This window comes from Cyprinus carpio, chromosome A2, assembly GCF_018340385.1.
Source record: "Cyprinus carpio isolate SPL01 chromosome A2, ASM1834038v1, whole genome shotgun sequence".
NCBI lineage: Eukaryota > Metazoa > Chordata > Actinopteri > Cypriniformes > Cyprinidae > Cyprinus > Cyprinus carpio.
Window position 1 is genome coordinate 11622211 of NC_056573.1, and position 27189 is coordinate 11649399.

The 27189-nt window shown below is 36.1% G+C and overlaps 3 protein-coding genes and 1 long non-coding RNA gene across 5 annotated transcripts; 3 read left to right on the forward strand and 1 right to left on the reverse strand.

Moving 5' to 3' along the window:
- Positions 1–364: 364 nt before the first annotated feature.
- On the reverse strand, positions 365–767 carry LOC122148028. The gene is made up of 3 exons (XR_006162015.1): positions 697–767; positions 538–592; positions 365–451 (listed from the first exon to the last, which is right to left on the reverse strand). It is a non-coding gene; the product is annotated as an uncharacterized LOC122148028 (long non-coding RNA).
- Positions 768–6488: 5721 nt separating this feature from the next.
- Positions 6489–14641, forward strand: LOC109105577 (cysteine/serine-rich nuclear protein 1-like). Of its 2 annotated transcripts, XM_042773001.1 has the most exons (6): positions 6489–7039; positions 8016–8711; positions 10005–10191; positions 11609–11871; positions 11951–12247; positions 13020–14641. In XM_042773001.1, exons 2-6 carry the CDS (start codon positions 8619–8621, stop codon positions 13836–13838), a joined length of 1659 nt encoding a protein of 552 aa, XP_042628935.1. In that variant the 5' UTR covers positions 6489–7039; positions 8016–8618; the 3' UTR covers positions 13839–14641. The 2 variants fall into 2 exon arrangements, with proteins under 2 accessions (XP_042628935.1, XP_018974401.1); XM_019118856.2 differs by lacking the exon at positions 8016–8711 and having other exon boundaries at positions 6500–7039.
- Positions 14642–15241: 600 nt separating this feature from the next.
- LOC109105566 (Golgi reassembly-stacking protein 1-like) lies at positions 15242–21703 on the forward strand. The gene is made up of 9 exons (XM_019118848.2): positions 15242–15444; positions 16203–16283; positions 17003–17206; positions 17300–17386; positions 17500–17630; positions 17762–17903; positions 19547–19634; positions 19717–19857; positions 19942–21703. The coding sequence occupies exons 1-9, from the start codon at positions 15382–15384 to the stop codon at positions 20427–20429; spliced, it is 1425 nt and encodes a 474-aa protein (XP_018974393.1). The 5' UTR covers positions 15242–15381; the 3' UTR covers positions 20430–21703.
- A 372-nt stretch (positions 21704–22075) lies between these two features.
- LOC109107203 (vesicular, overexpressed in cancer, prosurvival protein 1-like) lies at positions 22076–25281 on the forward strand. The gene is made up of 5 exons (XM_019120483.2): positions 22076–22513; positions 23138–23196; positions 24050–24127; positions 24358–24491; positions 24577–25281. Exons 1-5 carry the CDS (start codon positions 22469–22471, stop codon positions 24753–24755), a joined length of 495 nt encoding a protein of 164 aa, XP_018976028.1. The 5' UTR covers positions 22076–22468; the 3' UTR covers positions 24756–25281.
- The last annotated feature ends 1908 nt before the right edge of the window (positions 25282–27189 follow it).

The window sequence follows — 27189 nt, forward strand, 5'->3', positions numbered from 1 at the left end:
ACATAATTTAGTGATTACATTACGAGAAAAGCATACATGCTCCTTTCCTGAGTCATGACTGTCCATGTTGCACAAACACAAACAGAAATAAAACATGACGTGATTGTTACACTCACCTGATGAGCCTTGTTATTTTTAGCATTGGTGGCAGTAGTAGCACCAGAATAGACTTTCTCCCACCCTGTCGGTGCCTCCCTCCACTGTGAGGTAATGTGACTCACTGGGCTGCTTTTGGCCTGCGGTGTGACGTTGAGCCTAGGGCTGCTGGCATACTTGTTTGACTCATTAACAGGACCCTCCGAGTGTCAGGGCCCACTAGGTCTTGCTGGGGCGGCATTTCCATTTAAAAACTTCTAGACAAAGTGTTACTTGTCCCACTGAGGGACTCATATCTTCTCCAGATATTTTCCACTTTACTCTCTTCATGGTTTGATCTTCTCAGGCCAGATGACTGTGGGATGCAGAGATCTATGTAAGCCGCAATTCATTGACAGTATTGCTATTCCACTTAATATACAGTCAATCAAAGTGATATACCTTAGACCAGGCCTCTTCCCTGTCGACATCTGTGAGGTCCACACAGCTTTCATACCTAGCAAAAACAGTTAGGTTTAGGCCATGAACTTCAACAGAGTTGGGAAAAGAGTCGGTATAGGTGAAATATGGTCCATGGAATATGAAAGTCAGCATATTTACCTTTCAACAAGTTGAGAAACAGGTGTCCTTCTGTCCCAAAGCAACACCTCTGATGTAGACCATGAACTAGGCTCTTAAGGGACTGACTTCTTCTCAAGGTAAAGCTCATCTTAGAAGAGAAAACACATCAGAGAACAAACATCATAGTATATATATATATATATATATATATATAATATAGAATATATAAATATATATATCTTATATATATATATATATATATATATAATATATATCTATATTTTTATATATATAAAATATAACAAAACAAAAACAAATAGAAAAATATTTAAAAAATATATGAAAAAATCTTGAAAATAATTGTTAATCCAATCTAACACAGTACCAGTAAAACAGTGTGTAAATGACTTTGGTCACATGATCCACCTGCTTGTAGTAACTTCTCTGATCTGACTCAGTTAAGTCACATGATCCACCTGCTTTTTTACATCACACATTGAAAGCTTTGCTTTAACATAATATGCATAAATTACAAAAAAGTGGAGATCTTTAAAATAATCATGCACACAGTCAGGAGCAAAATGAAAGTGAATAGATAAAATATCAGATAATATCAGTAAGAATCAATACACAAACACAGCTACTGCAGTTCATTCAGTATGACTAAATGTTCATTAGCCTAAATTTGAGTAATGTATGAGCTTAAGTACGACTTTAACTACCCAAAAAAACATACTGACAAAATATCACATCAATTCATTTTTGGTTAGAGAGTCACCTTAAGCGATCAGTCTTGTGCTCCTCATTTCCTTCTGTTACGCTGAGCAGTGTGAACTAGAGCATCACTCACTAGACACTCCTGTCACACAGGACACAGTCCCTCATTTATAGCCTGACCTCAGGTTTCCGGAAAACTGTGATCACTTATTTCGCACCCAATACAACTAGAGGGTTGAATGAAGTGTAAAATGGGTCCTTAAACAATGCATTACAATATTGCTAACTGCGTTTACAATTCAGTAGAGCATTTAAGAAAAATGGTTATAGTATGATGACTGCTTCCTTCCATGTCAGCACACTGATTTTTGAATTTCAACTAATTTTCTCATTAACAAGAGGGTTTCAAGTTATGGTCGTCTGCTAGCTGTTAGTCTAGGGTCTAGACAAAACACTTGAAAAATGTAAGGTTATGTAAGGTTAGCATGCACTTACTGAGGTCATGTATACTCTGGACATCATCTTGCTATTCATAGACACTGAATAAATGAATGAACGACTGCCTAACAGAATTTGACTACAGGCAACCTCTTTTGTACAAAAACATAAATTCAAAAAATACTGGATTTCATCTTTTTGATTGTTTTCTATTAGATATTCAAATAAACCTTTTTTGCAGGACAAAGAACAGTCAACTTGTTTTTTTTTTTACCTTAAGTTACACTTACAAGCTTTCTCCCTTCATTCATCCCTACAAAAATCTTTCTGATTTCCTCATGAATCTCTCTTGCTCACTGCCGAATAGTGAACAGGCAGGGAACCCATATTCAATGTCGTTTATTCACCACTAGATGGCGATCTGGTTACCACAAATTTGTAATTAACGTTACTGTATCACTGAATCATTGGTACATGATTTCATTATATATATGTTTAAATAAACTTAGCTCTTACATTTAAGCTTAACAAAATTATTACGTGTGGCTTAGCAAAAATTATATAAATACAATTTATTGGAACACAAAAGGAAAGTTTTTGAAGAAACTGCAAGGCTGACCATGGCTCTCAAGTACCAAAAACATTTGGATAAATATAGGTCTACAGTATGTATTTATGACTGTTAAACTAAGTGTGGCCTGCCCTTAAAGAAAAATAATAATAATTACGCAGTTACATGGAGGAGATGAAATCTGCTGTACTTTTAGCATGGAGCAAAAACTGAGTGATTTTTATTTTACTATTTTATATTCGTTATACATTCTTTTTGTGTATATTCAGGCCTTTTTTTTGCACTTTCTAACACTGAACTTTCATAATGAAATGTAACTTTTTTTTTTTATACAAGAACTCATATTTTGCTTAGTCATGCTTTTGTGTAGAATGAACATCCTCAGTCATCATTTAGCCCTATTCGGGCTTCAGATGGTCGCTGTTCCCATGGTGATGTCAAAGCAAAGTAAAAGGATGAATGTGTTAATATGTCACATTTATATAGTGAATGTTGTGGGGAAAGATAACAATGAAACAGCTAATGGCATTGTGTACTTGGTCATCTCACTTTTTGGTGCTTTTATGACTCACCATTGCAACACAAAGATTATTAATGACTAAAGCCAGGATGAAGCAGTTCTGTTTTATAAGGATTTTTTTTTTTTTTTTTTTTTTATGTATGCCTGTCATTACATTTCTCCAGTATTTGTAAAAGGTAAACTTTCTTTAATTACATAACATAGTCTAAATGCCTGGTTTAGAAAAGAAAATGCCATGATAGTTTTAAAAACATAAGAATGTTTAAAACTGCTCTCCATACCCTCATCTTAACATGTAGAGCTGCAGATTGAGAAGGGCACACCTGGTGCACTGAATTGCCATGGCAACACAAGCAAACGTGCAAACAAAGAGTCTTAAAGAGTTCAGCCTGTCTATTCAGATGGATAGACAAACACCACTAGAATATAACCATAGCTGTTGCTGTTGAAATGCCCAAACACAAAGGCGCTGCCATTAGATTTGCATCTTAGATTTGCATTTCGCATTAAAACCTGCATCTAGATCCCACCAGTATTTATCAGTCATTTGATTAGAGGTCTTTAACTCTCCATTGCCTCAAGTCATAAACAAATAAAAGCTATGTAAATGTGCAACTCAGTATTATATGCTGAATTGGTTTTATGAAGTCCAAAAGTAATATTTTTGGACTTCATACTTCTTATAGACTTCCACCATTTCAGCAGAGATCATAGGAGCAGATGCGACTTTATTGGACTGAATTCAGTGAAGGGTGAGAAATTAGGCCAGAGCTTTTTGTGCCGACAGCTTTGTAAAGTTTGTCAGAATCTCCTTGTATGTAGGACACATCTTGACAGAAAGTGGGCCACAAGTGCTAGTGGCAGCAACCTGAGAGCGAGATGGGAAATGTAGGTTAACTATTACACAACAGCCGATTGCCTGAGTGAAGGGGTGGGGGGGTGGGGGGGGGGGGGGGGGGTGGGGGGGGGGGGGGGGGGGGGGGGGTAGAATGAGACTCACTTGTGTGCTGAAAAAAGCATATATTGACAGTTTGAATATGGTGGAGAAAAATTATTAATTTGTGACAGATGATCATAAATATATACAAATATATACAAATATATGAAAGAATAGCCTATATAAAAGGAAAATTATTGCAATGATGATGTTTTTTTTTTTTTTTTTTACAAGAGAAAGTAAAAACGTTTGTGCATTTCATTTTTTGGGACAACACTGGTTATTATTTCAAAAGAAAACGCATATAATTACATCAAACTAGTTGATGCTCAATAATATGCAATTTTTAATGTTTTTTGGGGGGATAATGTACTGACTATTATTAACTGACTATTATCGCAATAATAATAGCATATTATTAATGCTACATATCTGCTTATTATTCTAAAAAAAATCACAATTGTATAATAAAATATACAGCTAACTGCTGTAATCACAAATTAAACCACGTATTATTGATTACAATTTATTTTGTGATAGTAACCTGTTGACTGTACATTAAATAAATAAATACATGGACATGAAATATTGATTTTATTTTATTTTATTATTTTATAATCTAACCAGCACATCATCTTAAAGCTTCTGCAAATAAATTGTTCAATAATGTACAAAAGAATCGGCCTGCAACAAGAAGAACACTGCAAAAATTTTACAGTAATAATTAAGTTGCGGTTATTTTTTTACTACAATTGCTAAATGAGGTGCACCAGATGTGTTTGAGTAAAATGAGAGAGTTAGTCCACGGAGTGATATGACAGACATGAAAGTAACTCCGGTTTCATGAGCATGCCATGGATGATGATGAATATTAGGCAATATCAGACCACTGGATGGTGCAATTGATCAATCAGAACCGAGTACTCCAGAGAGCTATATTACACAAATTAATTTAAATATTAAATACTGTTTGCTCTGAATGAATATCTCATTGGATGAAGAAATCATCAAATTCAGTTTTTGTCCAGTGTATTATTCCCAGATGTACAGTTTGTGATCTAATAACATATTCCCTCCTCTCCATTCTACTTTCACTACTACAGAGTTGATGGTCCATGCTTTGAATTGATTAGCTTATGTTGTGCAATGTCTGTGGTATGCACTAAAAATAAGTTGTGCAGAAACACATCTTCGCCTACATCGCATTTTCCACTTGTGGTCACTCTCTCAGTAGATTTTCTGGTGATTCACCGAATAGTTAATAATAACCACAACTTATTTTATGCAAAACACTGAACCCTTTAGCAGATGGATGTGTTATGTTTGAAAGCTCATTCCCCAGCGTACTGTTGACATGTTTTAACCTGCTTTTTAAGCATCTGTGGTTCTTTTGTATGTCTGTCTTACCACCAGCTGACGGGTAATATGTGCCCTGTGGTTTCATTACCAAACAGATGGGAAATCATTGAGGTGATACCGTCAGTGTTATGTGTGTGCGAGAAGGAGAGAGAAAGAAAGAGTGAGAGGGAGGCACAAAGATGTTACCATCTGCCTCTGAAACCATGATGCCCAAGTAGTCTCCTGTGATGGATGTTTCACAGTGTCATTGCCATGGAGAGGTTCTTTGGTATCCAGGGAGTGCTTCTCTAGTGATTGGCTGAGTGGCTCATGGTTTTCTCCTCTGTCTGACCTCTATCACTGCCTGTCTTTTCTTCCTCAGCATTTAAGCTTGAACAGACTTCATTAGAGAAAATGGAGAAGATCCATTAATCCATTTGTAGGAAGCATCAGGCTAAATAAATATCAGAGAGACTGGGGCTAGTTGTCACAAAATATATATTTCAGTAACTTTAAAGTTTTTTTTTTTTTAAGAACTGTAAGTCCAATTCAATCAAATGTGTGTTTTCTTTATTAGTATTGTCTACAGATCCGGTCATGTTGTTATATTTTAAATGTGATAAATTATTGTATAATTAGTTACACAATTTGTAAATTTCAATATTTCTAAGACAGTGGTTCGATGTGTTGTATGTTATGTTGTGCCTTTTTTCTGTTTCATGAGTTTTATGATGTCTTCTGTAATTGTTTAACTGTTTAAATTCGGTTGAAAAAAAGCTGTTTACTGACATCTTTCATCATGACAACATGCACTGCTATTGGCCAACATTTATTCAACAAACTGTATTTTTCCAGAGCAATAACAGTGGATAGTATCTTTGTAGTCAAGACATTAAAATATATGCCTATACTGTAAAAATATTTTTTTTTTTCAAAGTTGTAAACAACAACAACAACAAAAATATTTAACTATGTTTTGAAAGATTAGACTTTTTCAGTCTTTCTACTTCAAATGTTCATGTTTAATACAATGTGTTACCTGCCGTTTCTTGTAGGACTATTTTTTTTTTTTTTTTTTTTTTTACTAATTTCTGATTGAAACTTGTTTGTAAATACTACACCAATTTTCAGTGCAGACAGAAACTGATTGTCTCCCTTATTCTGTCTGAGGAGATATGGATTTTGGAAAACCATTAACCTTAATGGCATTATATGAACGTCATATGCTTTTCACAAATGGTTGGTTGCCAAAATAATTAGGCTATGCCCAATTGCTCACACAGTATTTTATCAGAAGGACATTTTATCAAAACATGACAGAACACTGACTTCCTCATTTTAAAGTGTTCACTGGAAGAAAACAAAACCAGACTTTGGCTTAATGATCTATGGTCTAATAACACTTTGATTTTTGCTGAATAACGAGCCCTTTGTGGCCCTTTGGGAGTGATAGGGGTGTATCACACAAACCAAAGGAAGGACATCCAGTACATCCTCGTGTGGTGGGCAGCTGAATGGACCGGCGCGAGCCTCTCTCTCCACTCAACGCAGCTTTCCGTCATTGACAAGTTTGTTTAGCAAGTTCCGTCGTAACTGACTGTTGTTTGCCCGTCACTGTGTCCGTGTGCACGCGCTGAGTGAGCGTCATGACTGCTGTTTTTGTCCTCATATTACTGTTTACGTCAGGCAGTGTGGGGGGAGTTTTCCACTGACGAACACACACAACTCAACAACAGCTGATCTCACTGTACTGTACGTGCAGCGAGAGCTAAGAAACAGGACGTTGGTGCTATCTTGATAACTTTTCAAGCATCGTATGGTCGTCTCTTCCACACATGATACACGGATACACAATCACTGGGTGAGTGTTTGTTTTTGTTCAAGATGCTTACATTTCATGCAGCGCGTGAAACACATTATTTTACATAAAACGCTCCCAAAGGCGAACTCAATAGGACAGTTAGTATGCTACGCGGTTGAATCACTAATCGTTACCGCGGGTCTTATACTTTGTTGTTCTCGCGTTTTGATGTGGTCATTTACGATCCTGAATAAATAGGCATGACCGCGAGAAAGTCCGCCACGGAAGTTCAGCAGCTGCAGAATTAAAGTGCTCGTGCACGAAGATATATATATATATATATATATATATATATATATATATATATATTATATATATATATATATATATATATATATATATATATATATATATATATATATATAAATATATATATATATATATATATATATATATATATATATATATATATATATATATATATATATAGAAGTTATATAATATGCATTTATTAACGCAACTGCTCTGCTTAGACGTTAGTTTCTATTAACTCTGAACACTAGCCTAATCATCATATTTGAATATTTGTGATGTTTGAAAAACATACATATGTGGAGGATAACATGACAGAAAGTAGATGCACCTGTCAGGGAATCAGATCCTCATAGATGAAAGATGCTTACCTAAGGCCAAGGCAAGTTGGAGTGGTTTTGACTACTTTTTATTTACATTTTTTTAATAGGATGAATAAAGATAAAATTGGGACACTTTAGCTTAATAATCTGTTCCTTCCATTAGTAAGTAGTAAACAGTATTAAGTTCATCTTAAATTGGTATTGAATGACACTGTAGCCAAAACAGCACCAGTGAAATATGATCAGAAACTGTCCCACTTTACCCTATTTTATAACATGATGATTTAAATCTTCACTTTGCTGCATTGAAAATGTGAGAAAAAGTCTAGTTTTTGTCTGCTGTAGACCAGAGTGATAACCTATTTTACCACCTGACATCTGTCTGCTTTCCCATTTCACAGTCTACAAACTCCACCTCCTCCTTCTATGGCGACATTCTAACATTCACATGCTCATTTGCATAGTTGTAGTCTGGCCAGTTGTCACTGCCAAGTCCAAGAAAGGATCAGTTCTATTTGGCTTTCAGTGAATTTTTTTGTTTGTTTGTTATTGTATGTTAGGCCTAATCAGCTGCCCTCCTGTCTTACACATTCACTGCACTATAAACACTCCCACACCACATACTGTACACAAAGGATGCAATGAATAATTGAATGGACTTGAAGGCTGGTGTCTGCACACTTTTAAGAGATCACTATCATGTTGTCACAGCTAGAGGAAGCTGTAAATCACATGTGTCACCGCATCTGTTGATTCTGCATTTCTGTTGAAGCAGGATTTACATGCTATGAACACTACTACAATTATGTGCAACACAAAGTGTCCTTTGTCTCATGCAGCTATAACCGTTTACATAGTTGACTTTGTGGCATCTGGGATTACAGTGCAGGTGTTTACATAACACTGTCCAAAGAAAACCAGACCTGTGTGAAAAGAGGTGTAAGAGAGAGCTAAGGTTGTCCAGGATACAGGCAGTGTGCACAGGGGCATAGTGTTCTTGGCATATGAGCCATTTGTGGGGATTGGGCTTGACTGGATGCACTTGGAACAAGAACCAGGTGATCTGTGATGCAGATTGCTCCGTCCTGCAGTGTGAGGTAGTGTTGTTCTGTCATCTGAGGTACACAGAGTTCTCTGTGTGTGTGTGTGTGTGTGCTAGCATGTGATTTCTTTCCAATGCACACCCACTCAAGCAGAAGAACTTAAGTATGTGCGTTTTGTGTTACGGTTTCCTCTTTTGTTTCTTTTTGCACTCAGCGTGTACTTGTAAGTGCTTTCATAAGCTTTGAAATGGAGCTTGGCAGTTGCTTTCATATGTTTGGGGGATTCAGCAATAAAAAGAAGTATCAGGTTACAAAATTGGTCATGCAGTTTAGCCCGTTTGGGATGTTAAGCTAAGCTGAATGTCTTAACATTTTGTTCTTGAAGACCTCCAAACATCTGAGGAATGTTAATGACTTCAGAGGGAGATAGACGGAACCACTGATTCCCTCCAGACTAATCATTGCTTGCATAATGCACACTTTTGTGTTTGCATACACTTTGCATGATGTGATTAATAACAATGATCATTTGCCTGAGAAAGCTGTGCTTGTGATGTTGTAGTAAGTCAAGTTTAGTCTTACTGGGAAACCTGCTGAACAGGCTTTCGCTCAGAGTGAAGATGTGAATCTTTGGTGCCAGCCTGCACAAGAGAGAGGTGTCCAGTTGCTGCTGGTTAGGATTTGTATGCTACTGGTTACTGAACCTCCACAAATAATTTTTTTCATACTTGGTACACGGCCAAAAATGAAATCTCGTTTTATGACCTATTAATTAATTCAAAAATACTTTAAAATGCTATTTATATATAAATGACTCACATGTTGTATTTGGAGCATGTTTTTAACTTCTGAATTAAATTTCCTTTCGATAGGGGCAAAAACTATTGTGGTGATATAACTCTTCTGATATCTTAATGAAAAAAAGCCTTTATTACAAGAGCTCTATTTTTATCTTATATAATAAGTGGTATAATTGTTTATTATTGAAAAATATATATTTACGAACAAAACAGGATCAATTTGTCAAAATTTGAAAACCTTCTGTCTGCAAAATCATGTCATGTGCAATCATATATTATATTTATTAATTATATTAATTAATTAATTAAGAATTTTTGATATTTGTAATAAAAAAGCTTATACTCTAAAAAAATATATAAAATATATTTTTAACTAACTAAATTATATTCTTATTAAATATATTTTAAAATGTATATAAACTAGATTTTTTTTTTTAAATTCCTTATCGTTATCGTGAACATTTTCCCTAGACGCATTTGCTGTAGTTTTCAGTTAATTGATACTTACCTAATCTTATGCTTTAATTTCTCCTACATAATTTGACAGATCGCCATGGCTACATCGCAGCATGGGGGTTTAAAGAGGAAATATGGTTTCCCAGATGAGGATGCCATTTACTCTTCCTCATCCCCCTCATCACACTCTGAATGGGACAGTGATGAAGAGCACCCCCAAAGTGATAGTGTGGACTTTGGGCCTGCTGGTTCTTTCTCTTCAAGTCATCATATGCCAAGTAAGTAACCGTGTAACTGTAGTAAAGCATAGTAAAGCATAGTAACTGTGAATTTTTCAAACCATGCAAAGCAACAGTTGTCACCTCCAGTGTTTTAAAACACATATAAGCAGGGGTCTTGTTATCTAACCTCAGTGTTATTGTGCAGAGCACTAGATAAGAAGAGAAACACACAGCTGTAACATTGTTTATCACGAGATGTTGTGCACAGTCGTCCTGACTGAGTCATTTTAAACCTACAAACTCCAATGTAAGCACAACAGTTATAATACACCGTCCTGACCGGGACAGAGCATATCTGTTCTGTAAGTGTTTTCCTTTGCAGGTAGTACTATGAGATTATATTGTCTGTCTATATGACTGGACATGCCTGGACCACTGTGTGTTTTTCAATGTTGATTCACTATGAAATCTGCATGTGAGGTACTGCAAATAAAGCTGATTTACTAAGGGCTACTGCTTTGCAAATACAACTGATGTTTGACTTTAGCCCATAAACCTCATTCAGCAAATGAAACTGCCATTGCAAACACATACATTTTTATTGCAATAGATGGGTTTAAACTCTGCAATCATGAAAGGTTTTTTATTTTATTTATTTATTTTTTTTTTTTTAGTACTGCATGTGAAAAATGTCCAAACCACTAATGTAATTTCCTTAATGTCTCATTAGGGCTCTCTAGTGTTGAGTTCAGGGTACTTGCTAACAGATCCGACTCAGCTGCCCTCTAGTGGAAACTACAACAGTGACAATCACTATAGAAGAATTACATTTATATTTATGCATTTAGCAGATGTTTTTATCCAGAGCGTCTTACAAAGAGGAACAAAAGCAATTTGTCACAAAGCTGACAATATTCTTATTATACTGTGCCAGGTTTATTAGACAACTATAGATTAGAAAGCAGGCAAGAAAATGCAGATAAGTATGTGTAAGTGAATTGGTTTAAGGGTGTGGGTGATCAAGTGCTTGTATGTCTTCAGTTGCTTTTTGAAAGATGCAATGGTCTCCACAGTTCAGGTGGAGGTTGTCAGCTCATTGCACCAGATAGGAAAAAAGGTTGAAGGTTCTAGAGAGTGACTTTGTGCAGTGGTAGGGTGAACGGGTGCGGGACAGTGCCGAAATGGGAGATTTGTAATAACTTGCTATGTCTGTAAAAATGTAAAATTGCAATATTACAGTAAAAATTATCAAATAAAAAGAATAAAAAGCTGTGACTGGCATTTAAAATTAATTAAAATTCCATATGCATAGCTGTCATGTTCAAGTAAATTTATCTGTGTCCCGCACGTGTCCCACATTGTCATGAAAATCACTATGTAGTGGCAGTCAAAACCTTACTGCAGTCAAAACCAGCATCAAAATCTTAATAATAAACTTTATAAAAATTAATCCATTTTATTTTTTTACTTTTAGTTTCATCCATCCTGAAGAAGACAAAAGATACTCAATCCAAAGGCAGTGTTCGGTTTGGCCTGGTTACAGTGTTCCTTTTCCAGCGCTGTCAAGGTTTCAGCAGTGTGCCCAGTCATGGTGGCTGCACACTGGGCATGGTTAGACGGCACACTACCCGCCAGCAGTTCACCCTGGCGGAGCACGCGGAGGAGCAGCAGCGCTTGCGAATGGAGAGGCTCCGTGAGCAACACCAAGAGGAGAGGCTGGAGGCAATGAGACAGAAGGTGAGTTGCTTATTTTCCGATATTAAGAAACGATTTTCTTTTTTTAACTTGTCTTCTTACAGTATCTTCTTTTTTATAGCTGATTATCAGTGGGACTCTCACAGTGACAGAAGCAGCCAGGCTGACAGTGAACGACGTCCCAGATGAGGATGCCGTTCTCAGTAGCACAAAGCTGAAAGACATGGGATCCCTCCGTCTCTACTCTTCCAAACGGAGACGTGAATTATTGAGAGCAGCAGGGGTGGTGCGAATCGACCGGGAGGAGAAGAGGCAGCTGAAGGATCTGCGGCGGTGGAGGGAAGACTGTGGATGCCACTGCCAGGGCTTCTGTGAGCCGGACACCTGTGCCTGCAGCCAGGCTGGCATCAAGTGCCAAGTAATAAGCAATAAATTAACAACTTTCTCTCTCTCTCTCTCTCTCTCTATATATATATACTTATAATATAATATATATTTATTGATGATGGTTCAGTTGTCATATTAATCTTTGACATATTATTGCTCAAAAGATTTTGCACTGCTTAGGAGATTTTTATTGGAATTTTAAGCTCACCAAGGCTGCATTTCTTAAAAACAATCATATTTTGAAATATTAATACAGTTTAAAATAACTGTTTTTTGTTAATGTCACATGATGCTTCAGATATCATTGTAATATGCTGCTTTTGTGCTCAAGAAACATTTCTTATAATTATCAGTGTTGGAAACATTTTTGCTGCTTAATATTTTTGTGGTGATTATTCATTATTTTTTTTGGTGTTATTTGTTCTATTATTTAATTTTAAAATGGTGATTGTTTATTTTTTTAATTTATGTTTTTTATAACATTATAAATGCCTTTACTACCACTTTTGATCAATTTAATAGATCCTTGTTGAATAAAAGTATTAATTTCTTAAAAAATCTTTTAGAAATTTGAGAAATATTTGTGTTTATAATGAAATCTCAGACTTTTTGGAGACACTTGTGAGATTGCTAAAGTCGTTTTCTCATGAGAAAAAAACAGAAGTCTCAATTTACTCTCCTTCTAATCTCATTGAGATGATTTTTCTTTCCTATGGGCAGCAACAGTTGTTCATTATGAGAAATGAAGTAGTTGTGCAGCCGTACTGATTGTTTTTGTTTTGGTAAACATTATCTGTCAACAGATGGATCGCTCCAACTTTCCTTGTGGATGTTCAAAGGAATGTTGTGGGAATCCCGCAGGCCGAATTGAGTTCAACTCCAGTCGTGTACGGAGCCACTACATCCACACACACATGAAGCTGGAGCTGGAAAAGAGGCTGCACGATGACAACAGACTAACTGCCACTGAGCAACAATCAGCGGAGAGGAACAGAGCCATTACATTTCCTGTAGAAAACAACTCTCCCTCATTTCTCCTGAGCTCAGAGCTCTGCAGGCAGGGGGACAACAGCTGGAGCAGTGACATGACTGACACCTCCTGCTGCTCTTCATCTCTGAGTCTGGACTCTGAGACGGACGGAGGGCCTTCCTCAGAGCGACCCACACTGGACATGGACAGCAGAGGACTCACTCACATAGTCAGTTTTTCTGATTCTGATGGAGAAGGATGTCCATACATTAAAGAGTATGATCTGTCCACAGAAGCTTCTGGTGGCACATCCACGAAGGAAAGCAACACCAGTACATCTAAAGTGGAGTATCTGGATGAAAATGCTAATCAGGCCACCATGGAATGTGTCGACGATCCATTTGATATCCCTAATACACCATCTGCATCTCCGGATCACACTATGAACTGTTACATGGACCTCAGTCTGTCCTCAGGCTCTGACCTGGTCTTTTTTGACACTTTTCATGAATACTGTCTAAGCTGCAATCATTTGAAAGTGTGCACTCATCTGGACTACATGTCACAGCTCCAGTTCCCCTGCTGTCCCAGTCCCACTCTAACAGAGGACTCAGGAGTCAGTCTTCTGGAGTCTCTTGTAGGAATTTCTTAATGGGGATCTGAGCAACTCAGTATTTTCGTTGATGTTTTAAAGACAAATGAGCATTGTTTATTTGCAATTGTACAGTATCATTAAATCTCATTTACTATGAGAAAAATGGTAAATAACTGAAATTTAAGGATATTCCTTAGAATTATATTTAAGGATATTAATGTAGTCTGTAACCATTTATGATCACAGTGTAAATACAGTTAAAAACCACTCAGTGAAAATCTGTGGGAAGTATCATGATGAGTAATATGTCAACTTTTTTGCCAAAAGTCTTGGAGAGTTTGTACAGTGGTTTCAAGTAAGATTTTATATTTATACTTCGTAAACTAAAGGCTTCATCACCTTTTTATAAGGTGTTAAACTAATCCTATTGCAGTAAATAAAGTTTTACTCTCAAATGTTTATTTATAAAAGCCTATTCATATTTATTTCTCAGTTGTGTTTTGCTTTAATTATCATGTATATGAATCAAAGTTTTATTTTTGTGTAGCACAGTGTATTTGTTACAGTGTTTCAAATGAGTGAGCTGATATAAATGCCAAAATGCCATTTTCATATTTCATGATCGTCTTTTCAAGGGCCAGCATGCCTTTTCATTTAAAAGGAAATGTTTTTCATTTAAGGAATGACTTGTAATATATGAAGAAATTCAGGCTACATTTGCTTTGTGAATATTTCATTCATCAGTGGTATACCTGCTCTGTATTTACTTCAGTGAATATTTTTGAAAATTTCAAAATGTGTCAATTTTTTTTCGGAATAACTCATCTTAATAAAATTGATTTCACAAAACCAGTGAGAAGTACTGATTTACATGGAAGAAAGGGAAATAATTCCAGTATTCTTAACCTATTGGTTTTTATGTAGATATATAGATATTGTTTATTCAATTTAAAACAAATTTGAGGTTTGATTAATTTTCACACTCATACTCATACTTTAGGCTTTCTACTGCTGTTCTTTGCTTGGAAGCCCCACAAGAGGGCCTCAGAAAACAACAGAAGTAGCCTCAAAATGCCTGAAAATAATTGAAAAATTCAAATACAAAATGATCAATAAAATATAACAACGGTGTCTTTTAATACAAAGCTAAACGAACTGTTGAACAGAGAGGGTGAAGTTAAAATCGAAATTGATGCAACTGTGTGAATACAAATAATTGGAATTTTGTTGTTGAGTTTTGTTGCTTTGTCATTATCAACAACAACAACAACAACAACAGTAATACTATTAATAATACAATAAAATAAATTAAGATATTTGAATAAAATATAAATGTAACATTTAATTATAATTATACATTTTGTATTATTATTATGCAATTTAGCCACACACGACTTGTATTTGCTGTTTTAGCTGACAAATATTAAAAAGAAATAAAGTACCGAGATAGAAAAATCATTTGATCGGTGGCATCTTGTTCGATTGCTCTCCCCTGCCTAGATGGACAACATGGCCACGATGTTTTGAGTAATCTCTGTCAGGGTCGTTTGTTTCGGAAAGCTAAACGTAACACTGCAAAACATCGAAACCCTCAAGAGTAATGGGTTTAACACAGAGCAGTGGTGCACCTGAGGGGGGTACAGAAGGATATCATGTCCATGGGGTAAATAACTTCAATTTTGCTGACGTTATTTTTGACATCGAGAAGCTTTGCATTCTAGCTATGCTTTGATGAAGGTCTCATGTCCTCATTGCTTTAGGCTTTGACAGATTTGCACTGACAGTGTGTGCGTTCATGTTTATCTTTATCATGTTTATGTTTATATTTATCTACGGCACTAACATCTGTGGAAGGCTTTCAATGTTTAAAAATTATACTTGCAAAGTGGCAACTGTCAGGAAATAGTATTTACAGGTTCTGTTGTGCTGTAACTCTGACAGCTCCGAAAACACCTTCTTATTTATTTTAACATTTGTGATTTCTCACATTATGGTCACACGTTACATAGTCCTCACTGTGTAAAAGTGTTTTGGAACAATTTCGTGGTCAGGAATCCAACAGATCCCGGATTTAGGAATATATAGGCTAAGCGGAGCCGCCACGTCACTGGATAAACTCATAGCCTGCATCCCAATGTGCATACTATCCATCCTAAATTCTGTTATATTAGTAATTTTCAATAGTATTTAGGGCAGATGGGGTGGATAGTATGCACATTGGGACACAGGGATATTCTCAGATATCCATTACGTCAGATTACGTGCCTTCGATGGATGTTATTAAACTTACACAACACAAAACTTACCAGAATACAAAACAAGGTGCACAACATAAATTCATTTGAAATAAAGACTCCATCTGAAATGCCCGATCTCAATGGAATTTGTGCTCTGCAGTGATGTATTTATATTTCTTTACAGATTCAAGAGGACTCACCGGCAGAGAAAGCTGGTTTGGAACCGTTTTTTGATTTCATCATATCCATCGGTCATAATCGTCTTGTAAGTTTGTAAAGCCTTATTAGTTACTTCTTGTAATCTTGAACATTTAGTCCAAATATTTAAGTCAAGTTTCACACAAGTAATAACCAGTAAATGATTCCATGTAGTTTGTAATCAGTGACAGTGGTGTAATAGTTGTCAGCTTGATTAGATTTATATGCACAACAATGTTCTAATTACTATTGTAATGTTTTCATGTTCTGATTATGCATACTTCATGTAAACATTTTAATATGTCCTACAAGTAATGCTGTTTCTGTGTTCTAAAGATGTTTTTCATGTAAATTCCAGCTCTGTATAATCTACACTGTGTATAATTTAACACAGCAATCCGGTTTGTGTAGTAGCTAAAAATAATATACAAATATTTATCTGTTTCAAGTGTTTTTCAGTGGTCTGTGACATTCATATAATTGAATATTGGACTGTGGTCATATTTTGTTTATGCAAGAATCTTGTAAACATATTAAGACCAATTGCAATAACCTGAACCCATTATTCCACTTTCTAGAAATCTGTGTAAAACAGCATTTTAAATGTTTTGGGGGGTCCTGTTAGCATCTTGTTCAGAATATATACTACATCTCCTGTATGTAAGCGAAGATGAAAGTGCATGTCTTAGTTGGAATAAACATTTAACCAAAACATGGCTGTTGATGTGCATGTAAATGCGGTCACTGTTACTCTGATTAAAATTGGGCATACGCTGTCTATAACAGAACCAGGAGAATGAAATGCTCAAGGACCTCCTCAAGGCTAATGTGGAGAAACCGGTGAAGATGGAAGTGTATAGCACAAAGACCATGAGGATGCGAGAGTTGGAAGTGGTTCCCAGCAACATGTGGGGTGGTCAAGGACTTCTGGGAGCCAGTGTCCGCTTCTGCAGCTTTCAAGGAGCCAATGAAAACGTTTGGCATGTTCTCGTAAGTGATCCTTGCATTTTTTTAGGTACTTCGTCTTCTTTGACAGTTCTCTTTATTTTCTTTGTGTAATTATTTTACCTGCTTTGGTTTTAGGATGTGGAGCCAAATTCACCAGCAGCATTGGCCGGACTCCAGGAACATTCAGATTTCATTGTTGGAGCTGATCAGGTTCTCCAAGATGTAAGACGTCAATTATTTTCTTGAATGCTTGCTTGTTATTTCTGAAAAAAAAAAAAAAAAAAAAAAAAATGAATGTTATTTAAAGTTATTTAATGTTTTGGTTTTGTTGACAGTCAGAGGATTTCTTCTCCCTAATTGAAGCCCATGAGGGGAAACCACTGAAGCTGCTGGTCTACAATACAGAGACTGATAATTGCAGGGAGGTGATTGTCACACCAAATGGTGCCTGGGGCGGAGAAGGCAGGTAATATCCCTGTTACAGAAGATATAAATGTAACGAAGTCTTGAATCAGCCATTATTATGAGGAAACAGCTCACATAACTGCCTCCTCCAGAGCTTTTGTGCATTTCATTATAATGTTTTTGTCTTTGCAGTCTCGGCTGTGGCATTGGATATGGCTACCTGCACCGAATCCCAGCACGACCTGACAGCCCAAAATCTGAAAAAGTCAGTCCAAAAGCTTCTCCTGTGGCAGGAACGCCAGAGCAAGAGCTTCCTACAAATGGATTCACAGAGGTAGTTTTACACAAGACTGTAGTGTGATGTCTTTTACTTAAAGGGATAGTTCACCCAGAATTCTGTTGTGATTTATTTACCTGTATGTCTTTCTTTCTAATGTGCAACACAAAACCAGATATTTTTAAAGAGGTCTCAGTTTTTTGGTCCATACACTGAAAGTAAATGGGGTCCAAAACAAAACAGAAGGAAGTAGGGCAGCACGATTTGGGGGAAAAACACATAATTTACTTCTGAAAAACTGATTTGCTGTGCTTGTTTTTAGGGCAGCACAGTTTGGCCCAAATTTTATGAATATACAGTGTTTAACAAATTTATTAGATCACCACCACCCAATGTAAGATTTGTGCCACAGCTGCCCTAAACTAACAGTATTGGTGATTACCAAAATAATTGTTTTATGTTTCTGTAATGGTTAATCAACCAGTATTTGTAAGCTCTTTAGTAACAGTAGTGTTTATAATGCTAAAATATAATAATTGTTGTTATCTACGAATTCTCAAATTTACTGTTTTACAAGAAACCTTACATTAGGTGGTAGTGGTCGAATAAATTTATTAAGCATGGCTAAATAATAATACTATTGCTAAATAAAAACAGAAAAATTACTAAACAAAAATGAAATAAGAAATATTACTTTTTTAATATTTCATTGTAAAATAAATAGTCAAGTATTTAAGAAAAACAATATATTTTTTTATTTTATATTGTAACTAATATTACAGTGCTAATATTTATGGTCATAATTTTTTATTTATTATTCAAATTTTTTTTGTGATTTCGGTTCTATTTTGATTAATTGTGCAGCCCTAGAAGAAAGAAATGCAAACAGGTTTAGAATGATGTGAGGGTATGTAAATGATGACAGAATGTCCGACTATGCCTGTAAATGTTTTGTGTATGTACATAACTTGTCTAAACAACATTAACTCTTTCCCCGCCATTGATGAGTTATCTCGTCATTTAGAAGACAACGCTTCCCCGCTTTCCATGTTTTCACTGTTATACACTCGGGGGCGCTATAACACATCTTCTGAACGAGTACAAAACCTCCCGAACAAAAACACATGTGAACAGGATGAAAAAACTAGCAATCTCTTATGTAAACAGATGCATATGATAAATAATGCCATCATCAGCAATAAACAGCATATAAATGAGAACTGCATAATGTTATGGAGGAAAATGATGATCCAGGAAGTGGTATTGTTGAAGTGGAAGTGTTGATGGAAGCGATTTACTGGAATCATGCTTTGATAATCATACTGAATATTATCCAGATGTAGTTTTTGATAGAAATTTGATTTCCTCACCTTTTTGCTCAAAATTATAAATTTTTTATGAAACCTACCTATATTCAGGTGTTGATAAAAAAAGAATGCTATAAGCTAGAATAAAATGGATTAATTTGAAAGTGTTTAAAAGTAGAGGCTTTGATCTTTATTTTGGTGTATTGCATATTGAAATATTCATACAGCAAAATAAACTGTAGGCCATCAAATTTTAGTGAAAATCATCAAAATCGCTGGCAGTGGCTGGCAACCTTTTCAAAAATGCTGGCGGGGAAAGAGTTAATAAATTTACTTCTGGTTTGAATTTTTAGTAGATGCTTACAACAGTGTATCTGAAATGTATATCCTCAGGTGTCCTTAATGGCGTCTAGTCAGTCAATGAGTGGCTTTGATCTTGACACCCCGCTGCCACCTCCCCTTCAGAGAGTCATGGATCCTGGTAAGGCATCGAAAAATGTGCTTCATCTAGAACAAGAATCATGAAAAGACATTGTAATGTATCAAAGCAATGGTTCCTCCAGGTTTCTCGGATCAGTCAGAAGTGGCCATGATGAATTCGGAGGTGTCAGACATAGCAGACCGACTGGACCTATCCACTTCTTCCATTGACATGACGAACACATCCCTAGCTGTCCGAGAGGACATTGACGTATCAGGTGTCGGTGAGGCCACCTTGCTACATTTAGGTGAACAGAATTCAATCTGTGAGTCAAAGTCTAGGTTGTAAAATGTGTCTCTCTTTGCAGAGGAGCTTCAAGATAGGGAGGTTCCTAGTGGTAACCCTGAGGAGCAAAATACAGAGGAATATCCAGCTGTGGATTTCAGTTCTTCTGTTGCACCACTTTCACACTTTCCTCCTCCCCTTTCTCTCTCACACCCTCTTCTCCCAAATCTGCCTCTCGAGCATAGCTTGCCCACAGACATGGCATATTTGATGAATTCTTCAATCCCATCTCTCGACTCTTCTGTGCCTCCTATAGACATCTCTTCCCTGCTCATTGACCCCGCCGCCCTTCATCTCGAGTCATCTGCCCCACCTGCAGAATATCCCGTGCAACCCAACGAGTCCTCACCTTTCTCCTCAGAAAGTGATGGTGTCAATCAGGGTTTTTCTGATGAGCCACAGTCTCAAAAGAGCAGCTTGTCTGCGGGCAGAGCAGAGGCCGTATCCTCTGACCTGATGTCTTTCGATTCCCATAATGCACATGTCAAAGATGAAGCTGCTTCTCAGTAGTGACACTACCAAGTACTACCTTGAGTCTTGTTTACGCAGTTGCACAAAAATCACTGAGTGTGTGTTTCTTAATGGATTTGTTACTGTTAGGATCAGGTGTGTTTTTTAAACGGTTGTGTGCAATTTACGTTTTATTTTGCGTTTTAGTTTGCATCTAGTAGTCATGATGATTGTATGCTGTTGTTTTAAATTGTGTAGATCTTAATTTAGAAGATAATGTTTTATGTTACTAAATTGAAACCTTTTTATTTAGCTTGATTAATTAAAACCGCTTAGATTTTTCTACCAGATTTAAACCCCCCCAAAATCTCAAACTTTATTTAATTGACAATTTGTTCTTAATATTTGTAGTGTTTATTTAGCTATGACACAAACACTCATGGGTTACGGTGTTAAATTGAACTGTAGATTATAGAGCTAATGTTAGAATATACATAAGGATCATTAGAACACTGACAAAATCATTTTGTCTAGAAAAAGCATTAAATTTTTTTGTCTTACTTTGTTACATATAATATTTTAGAACCTGTTAGGGTTTTATTGATTTAGTGATTTTGGTTGTTGTGGGAATGTTTAAGCAAAGGACATTTTTTTAATGCTGGACAAGGGTTTTGTATTTGTTTAGTTTTGCGAACTAAAATCTTCCCGGCTAATTAGATTTTTAAACTTATTTTGATGTGATTATAGAATTTTTCAACAGAAATATTTAATTGGAATATTTGCAACTTAGTCTTCATTCATAGTGATTTATGTGAACTTTAGGTTTAAAAAAAAATGCTATATTTATTTGTTGAAAACAGAGTTAAATCAACACTAGAGGAATGTTGCCACAGTAAAATGTGCTTTTCATGTCATTTATTGATCTATGCAAATACAGATATTGTATTAATGCCAATGGAATTTCTGTGGTAATGAGTATAATCATCAATGCCACATTTTAAGAATAGTGTCAGACACAGGACTTTATTTTTTTCTGTTTTGATGATGAGAAGAGCGAAATAATACAATACCACTTTGAAAATTTCAGTCATGAACCAAGACTTTATACGTGTCTATACAGGCAAAGTTATTCCTGATTACATCTCTTTGCATGGACGTGATCTTGGAACATCACAAGGGTGAAGAGACAATGTTTTTAATTTGACTTTAAAATTTGATTTTAACAGAAAATGGCCTACTGTACCCACATAAACTGTATTTTTGGGGTTTCTGGAAAAATATCAGATTGAAAAACATTGCAACCATCCACAGCAATAAAAGATACACAACATGAATTGTTAGTGGTGATTGTATTTTTGTGTTGTAACCTGATGTAAGTTACTGAAAGTAAATATCAAAGGGATAGTTCCCCCAAAATAATATTTCTGTAATCATTTACATAGCCTCATGTCTTTCCAAACCTGTATGACATATTCTTCTGCAGCTGAGTTATGATGACTTTTCCCTTCCACTGTATGAAGACTTCTCAAAACTAAATTATTTTATGTTTTACACAGAAATGACGTTTTAAACAGATTTAAAGTCACTTAAAGTGTGTGTAAATGATGCTTACTGGCCAACTGAGGGAGGTAAGCTATATTAAAATGGCTTTTAGTTTTCTCACAACAATGGTTGTGTGAAAGAAAACGAGGAGCTCTAGAGAAAGCGCACAATAGCAGGTTTTGGATGAATGACTAGCTATTTACAAGTGTGATCAGTCAAAGGTTTAGGTTACTTGTGTGAAAGTAGTCCAACAGCGATGAAATCAGTAGAAGAGAGCTGCACAAACGTGTCTTTGTGATGTGAGGTCATGTGATGTCATCCTCATCGCTGTATAATGTGGAATGTAGAGGATGTCGGAGAGTCCAATGCCACAGTTCGAGCGCTGCATGAGAGTTTAATAATGTTCCAGTGCAGGACATGTGGATCAACAACCCACCGTTTAAAAGACCGACCATCACCGTTGTCGAGCAGCTTCTGTGGCCTCTGCCTGTCTCTTGCGTTCTTGAGGTAAAGCAGGTACAGCAGGCTGATCTCGCGCTGTGAGGCCGGAATACAGAATGCGACTATTATGCGGCCTCCTCGTCACACTTTTATTTGCTGAGGTGAGTAACGCAGCATTTTATTTTATTATTTTAGAGTTTACAAAAACATGTTAGTTATGAACTTTGATGTAGGATTATTATTATACATATATACTTTTTTATCATTCACATTTTGTTGTCATGCATCTCTTGCTCCTTTAGTCTCTGTGACACAAATGTCTTACATTTTCCACACGCAGACACAATGTCTATGTAGCACACAACATTGTTTATTGTTCTCGTCCATGAATCAGACAAGAAGCTCTTTGTAGTTTATTTTCCATGATATCAGATGCAGCTGTCACAAAAAAATAAAAAAATAAATAAAATAAAAATAAGAAAAACACCATTATGTTAAAATATATGGTTTTCACTTAAAAGGACACAGAGCAAAAAGGTTTGACGCTGTGATAGTCATTTATTTTGATTGACTATTTGTGCAGAGGTTAATTTTGTGTTAGCTTTTAATTACTGGAAACAGTTGTCTCTATAGTACTTGACATGAATCAACTGGCTAGACTGGAAAAAACATGAGTGTCTTTTTCACACACAAGACAAAATGATAGTTCTTCCATGCAAATGAACCCAGTTGATTACTTTTGTACACATGAGACTTCATTTATAAAACTATCTCTTCATTTGCAGACAGTTGCTGAAAAAAAGTACTGTTGGTACTTTGAAGGAGATTATCCTGTGTACTTCATGTAAGTATAGTAGATAAAATAGAATTGAATAGAGCAGTTGTTGTGGTTTTACGGAAGGAAACAAGAAGCTAGAAAACCAGGACCCAGACTACCCCAATCTTTACTAACCTCACCCCTTTCTACTTTGTTCTTAATAGTTGAAACAGAATGGTGGTTAAAGAACTCATTCAGATGCACAGTGAAAAAAGAGAATTCCTTAGCTCAGAAACTTTCCCCCTTTTTTAATGGTTTCAATAAGAGTAATTTATCACAAGTGCTCCTGTACAGCCAGCCGCTGACATACGCCACAGGAGGTGAGCTACAAACTGTTCAGTCTTCACACCAAAAGCACAGATGAATTCTCCTGCAGCCGCAGCAGACACTGCATCACGCTTCTTAATTACATTTAATTCAAAAGAACGCATTCATCATCAAGTTTGCTTTTACCTCACAAGTCATTTGTGCAGCAACAAATACTAGACTTCATCTTAAAAATATTTTCTGAATGAAAACTGTAAACTAACTATAAATCTGTAGATTCATATATTTTTACATGTCATTTTTTCCTGTGATGGCAAAGCTGAATTTTTAGCAGCCATTATGCCAGTCTTCAGTGTCACATGATTCTCCACAAATAATGATTTGCTGCTCAAGAACCATTTCTTATCATTGTCACCCTTGAAAACAGTTGAGCTGCTTAACCTGTTTATGGAAACCCTGATACACTTTGATGAATAGAATACAGAATAATAGAAACAGAAGTTATGTGAAATAGTTTTTGTAACATTATAAATTTCTTACTGACACTTTTGACCAATTGACTGCATCTTTGCTGACCCCAAACTTCTGAAGGACGAATATGTCTGTTTCATAGATGCAAGACATATGAGGACTGCTGTGGCACACAATGCTGTGTTCGAGCCCTTTCTGTTCAGAGAATATGGTATTTCTGGTGAGTCACTTGTTAGAAGTTCTTTTTCATTTTGAAGGTTTTTAAAATACAGGATTTTTTTGGAAATCAGAAAGAGTGGATCGGAACACCCATCCATTTCTCAAACCATTTGTCCTAAGTTTTATGGTATTTCTGATAAGTTTGGATATTATTTTTTTGAGAGGACACTGAGCCACTGTGGATCAGAACAATTCAAGTGATTTCATGGGCTGTTTTTGATTGATCTGTAGGCTGCTGCTGATAATTGGCATTTTGTGCTGCTGCAGTACTGGGTACTTCATTCGCAGACGTGTCCACCCTTACTCTCCACCCGAGGGAACTGATTTTAATGTGTCCTTTACCAGACACCCCATCACAGCACCAGGTAATCTCTTCCTCTGCACTCGTCTTGCATACAGCGCACATGTGGTCTTATCCGCTGTGTGTATGTCATCTCTGTGTGTTTGTAGGATTGCATCAAGCTGGCTTTCACAATTATGGAGACTCGGAGACTGCAGTCATCTCCACCGTCTACCCAGCGCAGAACCACCCCAGTCACGTGACTGCAGTGTATTCAGCCCTGCCGTCCTACTACAGCCAGCCCCCTCCTTCCTATGATCAGGTCATGCAGGACTCGCAGAAGAAATAAACAGACCCTTAGCACAGTGACTTTTTCTTATTCAAACTGTGAAAGAAAGAAACAGAAGAAGCTCAATAACTCAGGCATGACTGGAAGAAAACAAACGTACAAACTGGAGCAGAAGTACGAGTACAAAAACTAGAAGTTAAAGACACTGAAACGCCTCCATCTTTCTCTCAGCATACAAGACTGCTGGCGGCTTACGGTTCCTCATCTGTGGTCGCAGAAAGTGCACTTAAGTTTTCAATGTCAGGACTGAAGTATATGTTTATAAGCATAACAGGTTATACATAAGCTTTCATATTAGTGCCAGGGATTATAGCAGATCAGTTTAAGAACAGTAACAACAAAGCCTCAACAAACTGCTTGTTTTATACTTTTATATTGTTCGCTTTAAAAATATTTTCATATGTAAAATGAAATTTATTTCTTCACACATAAAGGGTATTAAACACTTCCTGAATGTCAATGAAAGTTATTGATTAAAATCCACTGACTAATACAACTTTTTATATTAGACTTATCACCCATAACCTTAATAAAGTTTTTAAAAATAATAAAAAAAATTAAAACTTATTTCTGTCTTTGTTTGTTTTTTTTGTTTGTTTTATTTTATTTTATATTTTTTTTTTTTTTTTTATTTTTAATTGTTTTTGATTTAATAAATAGATTTTTATAGACTATTTAATAAATTGGATTCTATTGAATTGAGATCTGCTGACTATGGAGGTTGTTTGAGTATAATGAACTCATTGACATGTTCTAGAAGCCAGTTCGAGGTGATTTGAGCTTTGTGATATGGTGTGTTGTCCTGCTGCTTCGCCACTGTTCTCCAAGGCATGGACATGGTCAGCAACAATACTCAGGTAGGCTGTGACATTTAAACAATATTCAAATAGTACTAAGGAGCACAAGTGTGCCAAGAAAAATATCCTCCACACATAACACAACCAGCAGCAGCCTGAACCATTGAAAGAAGGCAGGAAGGATCCATGGTCACATGTTGTTTATGCCAAATTCTGACCCTACCATCTGAATATCACAGCAGAAATCAAGACTCATCAGACCAGGTGACCTTTTTCCAGTGTTCTATTGTCCAATTTTGGAGAGCCTGTGCAAATTGTAGGCTCAGTTTCCTGTTCTTAGCTGACAGGAGTGGCACCGGGTGCTGCTATAACCCATCTGCTTCAAGGTTTGATGTGTTGTGTGTTCGAAGATGCTCTTCTGCTTACAGGCACTTCAGTGGTAATGAGTAGTTATTTGAGTTACTGTTGCCTTTCTATCAGCTCAAACCTATTCTCTGGCATTCTCACTCACAGAACTGTCGCTCACTGGATATCTTCTCTTGTATTTTTTAGACCATTCACTGTAAACCCTAGAGATGGTCATGCATGGAAATTCCAGCAAATAAGCAGTTTCTGAAATAACTAGATATTTGCGTTAATGAGCTGTTATTCTATTTTTTGTTTTATAAACAGATATGCATGTACAGATGTACACGTGTTCAGATATAGGTGACCTGATATAATCCTTCTTTGTAAATCAAACCTAGCAGAGATTTTGTGGCTGCTCGGTTTGGTTTCAAAGTTCATATTTGGAACAAGTTTTGGTACAGCTTTGTTTAATATAGTAGTATTATTTAGAAATAATAATAATAAAATATAATAATATTAAAATTGTGTTAAGTAATATTAATATTCTTTATAATTATAATATTAATAAAACAAAGTAAAACATTCTTACCTAATATAAATAAATGATTAATATTTAATATATTAATATTATTTGAAACAATAAATATCTTTATTCGTGTCATATATAAATATATAGATTTTTTTTTTTTTGAAGTTTACTTTACATTGTCAACAGTTCATTACCACCACAAGGTGGCGCTGTAAAGTAATAATCTCCAGTGGACTCGACCTCTTTAGTTTCAGGTCTAGGCATTATTAATACCTATCGTTGTACTTTGAAGAAAAAGCACACATGCCAACATTAGTTTATGTCATGTCATAACTGATTCCTCAGAATGATAATATATGCAGCAATCAATCAAATTTGCCTTGTCTGGAAAAGGACAAAAATGCCTCTGAAGATGTTCAAGGTGAAAAAAAAGAGATGCCTTTAAACAGTGCTCTGAATGATCAGATCTGAGACTGTGTTTGCTTCAGTATCCAGTCTCTCTTGGCACATTACTCAAGTTATGCTTGAAAAAGTCATTCTTTTGACGCAGTTGTAAGTTGTGTAGCAGTGGAGTGAGTCTCTTCAGAGATGAGGCCAGATCAACATGGCAGTAGTGGCAGACCTGTTCTTATGCAACCTTTGAGTCTAGACTTCATTATTTGATATTTCTTTCACAGAGAACAATAATTCAACAATTACATTAATACAAAGGCCTTGGGAACGCCGCTAAATGAAAGTGACTGAAACCATCCCATTTGTT

What these genes read in the sequence shown, in the direction of transcription:
- LOC109105566 (XM_019118848.2), top strand. Translation starts at nt 15,382, where the DNA reads ATGGGTTTAACACAGAGCAGTGGTGCACCTGAGGGGGGTACAGAAGGA. An exon ending in GCCTGGGGCGGAGAAGGCAG is followed by an intron (nt 17,631 to 17,761) that starts GTAATATCCCTG and finishes TTGTCTTTGCAG; the next exon opens with TCTCGGCTGTGGCATTGGAT. An exon ending in CATTGACGTATCAGGTGTCG is followed by an intron (nt 19,858 to 19,941) that starts GTGAGGCCACCT and finishes CTCTCTTTGCAG; the next exon opens with AGGAGCTTCAAGATAGGGAG.
- LOC109105577 (XM_042773001.1), top strand. Translation starts at nt 8,619, where the DNA reads ATGAGCCATTTGTGGGGATTGGGCTTGACTGGATGCACTTGGAACAAG. An exon ending in GCTCCGTCCTGCAGTGTGAG is followed by an intron (nt 8,712 to 10,004) that starts GTAGTGTTGTTC and finishes ATAATTTGACAG; the next exon opens with ATCGCCATGGCTACATCGCA. An exon ending in TGGAGGCAATGAGACAGAAG is followed by an intron (nt 11,872 to 11,950) that starts GTGAGTTGCTTA and finishes TCTTTTTTATAG; the next exon opens with CTGATTATCAGTGGGACTCT.
- LOC109107203 (XM_019120483.2), top strand. Translation starts at nt 22,469, where the DNA reads ATGCGACTATTATGCGGCCTCCTCGTCACACTTTTATTTGCTGAG. An exon ending in CAGAGAATATGGTATTTCTG is followed by an intron (nt 24,128 to 24,357) that starts GTGAGTCACTTG and finishes ATTGATCTGTAG; the next exon opens with GCTGCTGCTGATAATTGGCA. An exon ending in ACACCCCATCACAGCACCAG is followed by an intron (nt 24,492 to 24,576) that starts GTAATCTCTTCC and finishes GTGTGTTTGTAG; the next exon opens with GATTGCATCAAGCTGGCTTT.